Source organism: Oncorhynchus masou, chromosome 28 (assembly GCF_036934945.1).
Source record: "Oncorhynchus masou masou isolate Uvic2021 chromosome 28, UVic_Omas_1.1, whole genome shotgun sequence".
Taxonomy (NCBI): Eukaryota; Metazoa; Chordata; class Actinopteri; order Salmoniformes; family Salmonidae; genus Oncorhynchus; species Oncorhynchus masou.
Genome location: NC_088239.1, coordinates 76850443 through 76862566, shown reverse-complemented (window position 1 = coordinate 76862566; position 12124 = coordinate 76850443). Strand labels below are relative to the sequence as shown.

The following is a 12124-nucleotide window of genomic DNA, read 5'->3' as shown; positions in this document are numbered from 1 at the left end:
GCACACACACACAGACCATAGTCCACGCACGCGCACACACACAGACCATAGTCCACACGCACACGCACACAGACCATAGTCCACACGCACACGCACACAGACCATAGTCCACACACACGCGCACACACACACACACACACAGACCATAGTCCACACACACACACGCACACACAGACCATAGTCCACACACACAGACCATAGTCCACACACACACACACACACCATAGTCCACACACTCTTTCAGTAGGGCTGTGGGTTAATTGCCTTCGCATTCTCTCTCCACAACTGGCTAGGTTTTGCTTCACCCCCTGCTATGCTATTCACAACACCACTGATACTGTACTGATACCACTATAATGAAGGAGCCCATTGTCCTCAGTGTCACTGGACCTCCATTTTGTGTCTCATTAATGGATGTTTGGAATAGGATGTGTCAATGCTGTCTGTTGGTCATAATGCACTTTATTGAAGTAGGCGTGTGGGATTGAGTTTGTGCTGATACACGGATGGGGCACGAGGTTGAGAGGGTCTGAAATGGGTAGTGCGATCTGAAGGGAAATCCAGACTAATGCAATAAAATCCAAGTGGGATTGGATGGTGCAGCTGGTCACATGATTGCCAGTCAGCCTATGTGAAGATGTCTCTATGTAACTGCCCAAGAAGTGGGACCGTATCGGTGAGATAACAGTAATGTGATGGTCCATCAGTCCTAGGGTGAATTTGAACTATGCTTTTGTGGACATACACCAAATCCCCCCCCCCCGGGTAATTTTCTCAATAGGTTATACTTTTTCTTTTGCCAAGGACACTGTATGACTTTTTAATATCTCTCTTCCAGGAGCATGCCCCTGGCCAGAAAGGGAGCCGTATCCAGTGCTCTCTACATGTCCTGGTTGGAGACTCTGTCCAAGGACCTGCCTCCCCTCCTCCTGGTACGAGGCAACCACCAGAGCGTCCTCACCTTCTACTCTTAAAATCACACACGCCGCCTCTGGGACCGCCCACACCTCCTATCCCAGTGCCCTAAGAGACACACATACACTCCAATGAAGGTAGAAACCGTAGCCATTGATAATAATGATGATAATAAAGGATATGGTGTTGCTCTGGAGGTCCAGCCTCTTATGTGAAAGGGGTCGGTCGGGGGGGTCCGCACTACTCTTTTCAAATTGTACACAGCACACGAAAGAAGTGAACAATTTTAATTTACTCAAAGTTGATTTCCTCTGGCTTGAAAGCATCTGTTCATGTGATTCACACATCGTTATTATCATTATTATCATTATTGTTATTATTCAGATTCTTCTCGATGTCACGTTTTTAAGTTAGATCATTTTTGCTTTTTTCAAAGCAGCAATAATCGCCCTCTAATTTTTCCTTTTCTTGTGTTGGGAGAGAACCATACCGAATGCTTTGCTACTCCTTTTATAGCCTTATGGATGTGCCTTCCAGTTGGAATCAAAGGAATTAAATTATGAATCGCTCTACCCAGATTGAATGGTATGAATAATATAGATGGATAAGTTATTTTGTTATTGAGTTTTAAATGTTTTTTTTTTTTTTGAGGAATGTTTTTATGCGAGTGGATTGTAAGGTTAGCAGAGTCTCTCCACTTGATGGAACAAAAAGCTTTCTAGTGTTTATTTCTCCTCCCTAAACGGTTTCCTATTGTTTTCTGACCACCTGATTTAATTTTTCTCCACATTTGTATTTGTCTTCCTTCAAGCTGTGGAAATTAAACAGTGTTCTTAGTGCAGTACCCTCTACCTACTTTATAGTAGACACAATCAACTTCAACTCTGAAAGGTGATTTGGTTGGTGCCCAAGAATGGTCTCTTAACAGAAAGATATCTGCAGGTCTACACTTGGAAGGTCCCAGGGGTCACAACAGAAAGATATCTGCAGGTCTACACTTGGAAGGTCCCAGGGGTCACAACAGAAAGATATCTGCAGGTCTCCACTTGGAAGGTCCCAGGGGTCACAACAGAAAGATATCTGCAGGTCTACACTTGGAAGGTCCCAGGGGTCACAACAGAAAGATATCTGCAGGTCTCCACTTGGAAGGTCCCAGGGGTCTTACCACCATGCTGTCAGAAATGACTGGGTTTAGCTTCGGATTAGCCTCATCATGCCAGTTGTCTCTCAAAAGCTGCTAAAGCGAACAAGTGTTTCAACCAAAAGCAGCAAAACCCTGGGCTGAGTTCTTAGTCCACGTCCCCGTAGGTTCCCCTTATTGACGTCTGTCCTCAGTGGAATCGATGGGCTGAATCCTAATTTGAGACTCTACAATTTTACTCAAACTTTTTGCGGAATTTGTGTATTGATGTCTGAAGGAGACTTCAAAGTCTGAGTTGGTTAATTCATATCTCAAGTTAGGACTCTGCCCCTCAGGTCCCCCACATTGGAGTGACTACAAAGGAACCGGTCTGGCCCTTACAACCGAATTAAGACTTTGCCTTAACTTTGCTGAGTGTCTTTGTTCAGAGTTTGAGTTAGTTCCGTGTTCAAAAGAGGGGAAATTGTAGGTAAAAGCTATGGATTAGCATGTTTCAAGAGGGAACTGATACATGCCTCTATGCAGATGCGCTGTAATCATTACTTGTTATAAAAGCCCATAACTGGTTTATTTGAAAGGTTCCACTGTCCCTCAGTTCATTTTTGGACTATTTAGTCTGGTCCTTAAACCTATTGTCGGCCCACTTTGCCATTGTTCCGGGAGAGTAAAAATTGTAGTCATAAGGCCAACCACGTCATTGCCCCGCTCTTACCTAGTTCTCATAATTTTATGCAATTAAAGTTTTTTTAGTTTTTTTGGGGGGCAGGAGGCTTGGGTCAGTTGAATGTAAATCTGATTAACACTAAAGTGGACGTTGATGAAAGGATGGTCTCTTTCTGTTGCTTTTATTTTCAAGTACTGCCATGTTGAGTTTTTGCTACAAGCTACAGGTTTTTTTAGATTTCAGTCCCACATGGAAATCCACATGCAGTGTGCTTTGCAGTTCAGGTTCATTATACTATTACCACCCACACGACTGCAGCTCCCCATGCTGTGTTCTTTATCTAGACCATGACTACACCATGTGATTATGAATTAATATATATATATATATATATATATATATCGTGTGTGTGTATATATACATATATGTATACATATATACATGCTTTGCACATTTGCAAAGCATGTCATTATCTTCTTTTTGTCTTCTTTTTTTTAACGGGTGGGGGATTGTACATCTTTTTAGAAGCCAGATGGTACAATCTCACTAACCAAGATATGTTCTGTGTACTGGTGTGTAAAGCACTCAACCCTCAGTTATTGTTACAAAGCGACAATGTTACAAACAAAAACACGGGTTACTCTACATTTTATATTTAAATATATGAATAAGAAAAGATGTATCAATCCAACCGGGCGGGGCTCTTTGTCGTCGATGTCACGTAAAAATACAAAAAAAACTTGCTATCGATATGTCACAACCAAATAAGGTGCGTTCTTTCTTTTTTTTTTTATGTGTGAGGAGTGTAATACTGTAACATCCTCTCAATGTCATTATTTAGCAGAAACTTGACACTACTGTGCTCTATCCAAGAGACCAAAACATGTCACCTGCAACTGGTATCCACGCCATGTTGAAACTTCTTTATCCTCTTTGTATTTGTAGCCAAAGCCCCCCCCTCTTCTTCCTCACCCCCTCCATCTGTCTTGAGTTGTTGTGAGCCATGACAATGGATGAAGAAAAGCATTGGTCAAAAATTCTCATGACTCAGAACCCTTAGTTCACACTGTAACTCGAAGAAAAACTAACATGTAAATAAAAGTAGTCTAACTAGGTAAATTAAGGGAGTAGAATATTAATGGCAAGTTAATAAGGAGAAAGATATATATTTATTTTAGTTTAGAATTCTCCAAGTTTTTTTCCTTTCTGTTTTAAATTAATTTGCATGTTCATTTTTGCGTTTTGATCAACAACAAAAAATCAGTTTCTCTTTTTCAGTCTGGACATTTCTATCTTTTATATGCCTTTGAACGAAAAGTTGTGTTGACAAAGCAGTTTAAAGATGTTTTCTCCTGCTCTTCCATCTGGGTAGATGTGATCTACCTAGTTGGTTGAAACAGTAATGTTTGATATACTGTACTGTTAACTGTCACAGATGTTTTTTTTCTAACATTTTAACATTTAAGGTTACCAATACTTTGTACATCTATTGCAATAAATAAATTAAATGAATCAATCGTTATTAAAGTACCTGGGTGCTTTTTTTTTCACATCTCTTGGAATTTTAAGTTTGTTCAGGTTATTTCTCCACCTATAACTAGCATCAAATCTGTTTGCTAGTTGGTCTGACTGAGATGCAATCCATTATTGATTGGTTTTAAACAAGGTAGCACTTGCAGAAGGGCTTGATATATGAAGCAGCATATCTCCTGGAAGAGAGGGAGTTGACCTGGGATTTAGAAACTAGAAGTCCCAGGGTGAGACCTGTTCAGTTTGAAAACCTGTCTGATAAATAACCCGGTGCACGCAGCCGGACTGAACATTTCTGTACCAAGTGTCTAAGTCCCTCCTTTCAGGAGATGGTGCTGTGCAAGTCAAATGCAATCGCTATTTGGAAATCCACTATCTAGAACTGATTGAATGCCGTCCTCAGTTCATTTGTCATTGAACAGCAGAAGTGGATTTTCATCAGCTGTACATCTCTACCACCATCTAGTGCTCAGTTAACAAGACACACGTTGAAGCCATCTTGTTGAATACTGTACATTTACAATCCCAAAACATTGTGGATTACTTAAGCAATAAGGCCCGAGGAGGTGTGGTATATGGCCAATATACCACGGCTGCAACGCAGAGTGCCTGGATACAGCCTATAGCCGTGGTATATTGGCCATATACCACAAACCATAGAGGTGCCTTATTGCTATTATAAAGTGGTTACCAATGTGATTAGTGCAGTAGAAAATGTTTTGTCATAGCCACGGTATATCAGACCTTATACCACAGGTATCAGCCAATCAGCAGTCAGGGCTCGATCCACCCAGTTTATGTTAAATGTATACTTAAGATACTTAATTGATGCTTGATACTTAATATATACTTAATTGCTTAAACAGCTATTGTTTCTCTGACCAAGCCACAAAGCGATTAGCACGCAACAGCTAACAGTTCCGCTGCCAGATCTCAAGACAAAGTTGACAGCCTATAACTGGCGATACCTTTAAAAAAACCCTGAGTGATTGTGTAGTAGGCTAATGATTTAAGAATTAGAAAGCAAAACCACAGGTTAATGCAAGGTGTAACCAGGGCTATACTTTTTGAGAAAAGGCATCATCAAGATTTTAACCCATGACCTGGTCCCTAATCCACAATGTCAGCAAGTGGTAGGGCACCATTCATGTTTTTTCACCTATATAAAGCTTTTCAGTAAGTTTGTCATTTAGAATGTTCATTGATTAGAAATTTGATTAAAGGTCCAATGCAGCTGTTTTGATCTAATATTTCTAGGTGGCAAAGGCCCAGTGCAGTTAACATGACTTATGTGTAGTGTGTGTGTGTGTGTAGAATGATGAGGGGAAAAGTGTACAACATATGAGCGTGAAACACCCAGTAGCATTGCAATTCTTGAAACACTCAAACCCGGTGTGCGCCTGGCACCTACTACCATACTCTGTTCAAAGGCACTTAAATCGTTTGTCTTGCCCATTCAGCCTCTGAATGGCACATACAGTGCATTCACTTTTTCCACATTTTGTTACTTTACAGCCTTATTCTAAAAGTGATTCAAGTTTTTTCCCCTCTTCAATCTACACACAATACCCCATAACGCAAAAACACATTTTTGTAAATGTATCAACAACAAAAAACTGATTACATTTACGTAAGTATTCAGATGCTTGACTCAGTACTTTGTTGAAGCACCTTTGAGTCTTCTTGGGTATGACGCTAGAAGCTTGGCACCCATTCTGCTCTGCAGATCCTCTCAAGCTCTGTCAGGTTGGCTGGGGAGCATTGCTGCACAGCTATTTTCAGCTTTCTCCAGAGATGCTTGATTGGGTTCAAGTCCGGGCTCTGGCTGGGACACTCACGGACATTCAGAGACATGCTTAAGGTTGTTCTGCTGTTGGAAGGTGAACCTTTGTCCCAGTCTGAGGTTCAGAGCACTTTGGAGCAGGTTTTCATCAAGGAGCTCTGTACTTTGCTCTGTTCATCTTTCACTCAATCCTGACTAGTCTCCCAGTCCCTGCTACTGAAAAACATCCACACAGCATGATACTGTCACCACCATGCTTCACCTTAGGGATGGTGCCAGGTTTCCTCCAGGCGTGATGCTTAGCATTCAGGCCAAAGAGTTCAATCTTGGTGTAATCAGAATTGAGAATCAGGTCTGATGCTCTGAGAGTCCTTTAGGTGCGTTTTGGCTTCTGTCTGATCACTACCATAAAGGCCTGATTGGTGGAGTGCTGCAGAGATGGTTGTCCTTCTGGAAGGTTCTCCCATCTCCACAGAGGAACCCTGGAGCTCTGTCAGAGTGATCATCGGTTTCTTGGTCACCATCCTAACAAAGGCCCTTATCCCGATTGCTCAGTTTGGCCAGGCGGCCAGCTCTAGGAAGAGTCTTGGTGGTTCCAACCTTGTTCCATTTAAGAATGATGGAGGCCTCTGTGTTCTTGGGGACCTTCAATGATGCATACATTTTTTGGTACCCTTCCCCAGATCTGTGCCTCGACACAATCCTGTCTCTGAGCTCTATGGACAATTCCTTCGACCTCATGGCTTGGTTTTTGCTCTGACATGTACTGTCAACTGTGGGACCTTATATAGACAGATGTGTGCCTTTCCAAATCATGTTCAATCAATTGAATTTACCACAGGTGGACTTCAATTGTTTTTATTTCATCTTTATTTAATCAGGTAGGCTAGTTGAGAACAAGTTCTCATTTCCAACTGCGAACTGGCCAAGATACAGCAAAGCAATCAAGTTGTAGAAACATCTCAAGGATGATCAATGGAAACCGGATGCACCTGAGCTGAATTTCGAGTCTCATAGCAAATGGTATGAATACTTACATTATTTACTTATTTTTTTAAATAAATTTGCACACAAAATCTAAACTTGTTTTTCGTTTTGTCATTATGGGGTGTTGTGTGTAGAATGATGAGGGGAAAAAACATTTTTTAAATCCATTTTTAGAATAAGGCTGTAACTTAATGTGGAAAAAGGGACGTGGTATGAATACCAAATGCACTGCATACAATCCATGCCTCAATTGTTTTAAGGCTTAAAACTCATCCTGTAACCTGTCTCCTCCCCTTCATCTACACTGATTGAAGCGGATTTAACAGGTGACGTCAAGGGATCATAGCTTTCACCTGGTCAGTCTGTCATTGAAAGTATTCCTAATGTTTTCTACACTGTATTTTCCCAAAATGTCAGCCTGTTTTGGTTGGATGGAGTTTTGGCCTGCCTGGTGACAAGTTTTCAGTTTTCCCCTCCCCACTCAAACAGTCCTAGTAAAATTCTTGCTTGAAAACTGCATCTCTGCTAAGAAGCTATTTGATCATTTTTTACCATTTTAATTTAAAACAATCACAGTAAGGTACTTAATTGTCACCCAGAAATTATTTGATATTGAAATAAAGATCCAATGCAGTTGTTTTTAAGTACAAGAAAAAAATTCACGTTGACTCCACTGGAAACGCTACAGTAATTGGTTAAACCTACCCCCATTTCCTAGCGCCTTACCCTCCTCAGAAAGAACTTATGAAGTTCTATGGAATCTTCTCTTATTACGCCCTGTTTATACTTGGTTCTAACATGTGTCTTTGTCCTGATCTTGTCCACATTCTGATTGTGCCCACATTTCTAGACAGCTGTAGATGATTAAAAGACACGTTATCTGATAGTGATCAAATCTTCCTGACTACCTCTGGAGGTCGTCAGGCAAACATTGTGGCTGGATGTTACAAGTGACAGATCTGGACAGTGAAAACATTTAAACCGTCATTCTCCTGCCCTCTTAAAATCGTTGACCGGTGGTGACACCAATGACTTACGGCATCAATATGTGTCTTAAAATAAAAAATGACAAATAATTTGACTCACATTCTGATTGTAGCTGTTGCATTTACACATGGTAGTAAAATGTCTCTATCCCTCCACTGTGTCCGCATTATGACAAGATATCCTGGTCCCTCCCTGTATGTACATTTTTTAACTAACATTTAACTAGGCAAGTCAGTTAAGAAACAAATTCTCATTTACAAATGATGGCCTACCCCCTAAATTATTTTAAATTTTTATTTTAAGACACATATTGATGCCGTAAGTCATTGGTGTCACCACCGGTCAACGATTTTAAGAGGGCAGGAGAATGACGGTTTAAATGTTTTCACTGTCCAGATCTGTCACTTGTAACATCCAGCCACAATCTTTGCCTGACTACCTCCAGAGTGACAGCGAGCCAATATTTGGGGTGAGATGCAACACAATCCATTTGAGAATTTAAGAAAACTGTGGATTGCAGTCTCTCCTTGTCCATAGACAACTTTCAAGGTAAGGAAACAAATACAACTTTTTGAACTATCCATTAAAAACATAGGGAAGAAAATAGTTACTATCATTAAGGTTAGCTACTTTCATTTATTTTTTAAAACTGCAATAGTGTTATACAACAGACCTGAATTAAGCTGATTGATGTAGGCTTGTGAATGAACATGATTGTGGACGGATGTGTGACTACAGTTTAGTGAGGCGATGCATGTACAGTGCTTACGATTGTTTGAACCAAACTCAATGAAATATATTATTTCAGAAACAGATTTATCCACAAAAAAGTCTAGGTTTACTAGACAATTTACCAGCTCCTTAGTAAGGCATCAACAGAATGGTAGGAGAGCTACCCGTTGGTACAGAACTTCAGTGTGGGAATCCTTGGGAGAAGGTAAGGATAAGCCATGTCTGAAAATGTTACTAGCTTTCAATACTTGCTCCCTCTGTCCTTGTTTCGTCCACTATTTGCCCTACCTCTAAGTGTATTGGAGGAGAAGATCCCAGGTCCCTCCCTGAGATTTGAGGGAGGGCAAGAAAATGAAAAAACAAGGTCAGACGAAGCATGAAACGGAAGAAACATCCATGGTGAGAAATCTATGCCATCTTTCCACTCATGAGCTGCTGTCTTGTCACATCATGGAAACGGGGAAGACCGTCCTGATACTTGTGTTTCCATACTCTGAAAGAGACTTCAATCTTTGGGCAAAAATTCACCTCAGAGCAACAAACGTGATCTTTAGAGAAATCACATATGTAAATAAACTCAGCAAAAAAAGAAACGTCCCTTTTTCAGAACCCTAATTCGTAAAAATCCAAATAACTTCACGGATCTTCATTGTAAAGGGTTTAAACACCGTTTCCCATGCTTGTTCAATGAACTATAAACAATTAATGAACATGCACCTGTGGAACGGTCGTTAAGACACTAACAGCTTACAGACGGTACAGCCAAACATCACACCTGCGGGACAGGTACAGGATGGCAACAAACAACTGCCCGAGTTACACCAGGAACGCACAATCCCCTCCATCAGTGCTCAGACTGTCCGCAATAGGCTGAGAGAGGCTGGACTGACGGCTTGTAGGCCTGTTGTAAGGCAGGTCTTCACCAGACATCACCGGCAAAATCGTTGCCTATGGGCACAAACCCACCGTCGCTAGACCAGACAGGACTGGCAAAAAGTGCTCTTTACTGACGAGTCGCGATTTTGTCTCACCGGGGGTGATGGTCGGATTCACGTTTACCGTCAAAGGAATGAGCGTTACACCGAGGCCTGTACTCTGGAGCGGGATCGATTTGGAGGGTCCGTCATTGTCTAGGGCGGTGTGTCAAAGCATCATCGGACTGAGCTTGTTGTCATTGCAGGCAATCTCAACGCTGTGTGTTACAGGGAATACATCCTCCTCCCTCATGTAGTGCCCTTCCTGCAGGCTCATCCTGACATGACCCTCCGGCATAACAATGCCACCAGCCATACTGCTCGTTCTGTGCGTGATTTCCTGCAAGACAGGAATGTCAGTGTTCTGCCATGGCCAGTGAAGAGTCCGGATCTCAATCCCATTGAGCACGTCTGGGACCTGTTGGATCGGAGGTTGAGAGCTAGGGCCATTCCCCCCAGAAATGTTCGGGAACTTGCAGGTGCCTTGGTGGAAGAGTGGGGTAACATCTCACAGCAAGAACTGGCAAATCTGGTGCAGTCCATGAGGAGGAGATGCACTGCAGTACTTAATGTAGCTGGTGGCCACACCAGATACTGTTATTTTTGATTTTGACCCCCCTTTGTTCAGGGACACATTCAATTTCTGTCACATGTCTGTGGAACTTGTTCATTTTACGTCTCAGTTTTTGAATCTTCTGTTCATACAAATATTTACATGTTAACTTTGCTGAAAATAAATGCAGTTGACAGTGAGGACATTTCTTTTTTTGCTGAGTTTCGTATTGAAATGGGCATTTAAAAACTGCATGGATTGGGATTAACACTGAAATTAGTGACTCAGTTCCTCCAAGTACACTGCTGAACCTAATGTCACAATAAGACATGCAGTGCTTTCAGAAAGTATTCATACACCTTGACTTATTCCATATTTTCCTGTTACAGCCAGAATTCAAAATTGATTAAATATATCTACACACAGTAACCTATAATGTGAAGACATTAACATGTTTTTTGAATTGTTTGCAAATTTATTGAAAATGAAATCCTGAAATCTCATTTAAATAAGTATTCACACCCCTGAGTCAATACTTTGTAGAAGCACCTTTGGCAGTGAATACAGCTGCAAGTCTTTCTGGGTAAGCCTCTAAGAGCTTTCCACACCGTGAATATGCAACATTTACCTATTATTCTATTTAAAATTATTCAAGCACTGTCAAATTGGCTCTTGATCATTGCTAAATAAATATTTTCTGGTCTTCCCATAGAATTTCAAGTAGACTTAAGTTAAAACTATCTCAGCCACAACATTGGGTCTTCTTGGTAAGCAACTCAAGTGTATATTTGGCCTTGTGTTTTAGGTTATTGTGTTTCTGAAAGGTGAATTAATCTCCCAGTATCTGGTGGAAAGCAGACTGAATAAGTTTTCCCTTAGGATTTGGCTTGTGCTTAGATCTATTCTGTTTATTCTGAGAAACTCCCCAGTCCTTAAAAATGTCAAGCAGACCCATAACACGGCAGGGTAGCCTAGTGGTTAGAGCGTTGGACTAGAAAGGTTGCAAGTTCCAATCCCCAAGCTGACAAGGTACAAATCTGTCCTTCTGCCCCTGAACAGGCAGTTAACCCACTGTTCCTAGGCCGTCATTGAAAATAAGAATTTGTTCTTAACTGACTTGCCTAGTTAAATAAAGGTAAAATTAAAAAATATATATATATATATGATGCAGCCACCACTATGCTTGATAATATGTATGGTGGTACTCAGTAATGTGTTGTATTTGTCCCAAACATAACTTTGTATTTGGGAGAAAAAGTGAATTGCTTACCAATTATTTTACAGAATTTATTTAGTGCCTTGTTGTAAACATGTTGCATGTTTTAGAGTATTTTTTATTCTATACATGCTTCCTTATTTTCCCTTCTGTTAATTAGGTTAGTATGGTGTAGTAACTACATTGTTGGTGATCCATCCTCAGTTTTCTATCACAGCCAATCAACTGTGTAACTGTTTTAAAAGTCACCGTTGGCCTCATGGTGAAATCCCTGAGCGGTTTCCTTCCTCTCCAGCAACTGAGTCAGGAAGGATGCCCGTGTTTTTGTAGTAACTGGGTGCATTGATACACCATCTAAAGTGTCATACCTACACCATGCTCTTAAGGAAATTCAATGTTTTGTTTTGGTCTACCAATAGGTCCCTGGTCTTTGTGGTGTAAACGTGAAATTATGTAGGCCGGTGACAAAATATTAATTGAATCCATTTAAAATTCAGGCTGTAACAAAGTGGAATTGTCCACTTTCAAATCACTACATTGTGAAAACTTCCAACCTCAAAGCCTTTTAGAAAAATAACCTAGAACTGAACTTGGTCTATACTTCAATACTGCAATTCACAAAATATATTCAAGTGAATCATG

At 40.8% G+C, this 12124-nt stretch overlaps 1 protein-coding gene across 2 annotated transcripts in view; it reads left to right on the top strand.

Annotated features, from left to right (window-relative positions):
- The window catches only part of slc12a2 (solute carrier family 12 member 2), a 75076-nt gene extending 70829 nt beyond the window's left edge, over positions 1-4247 (top strand). For both annotated transcript variants that reach the window (XM_064943419.1, XM_064943418.1), the window contains one exon: positions 839-4247. In XM_064943419.1, the coding sequence (XP_064799491.1) occupies positions 839-974 (136 nt within the window). In that variant the 3' untranslated portion in view covers positions 975-4247. The remainder of the gene's footprint in view (positions 1-838) is intronic.
- The last annotated feature ends 7877 nt before the right edge of the window (positions 4248-12124 follow it).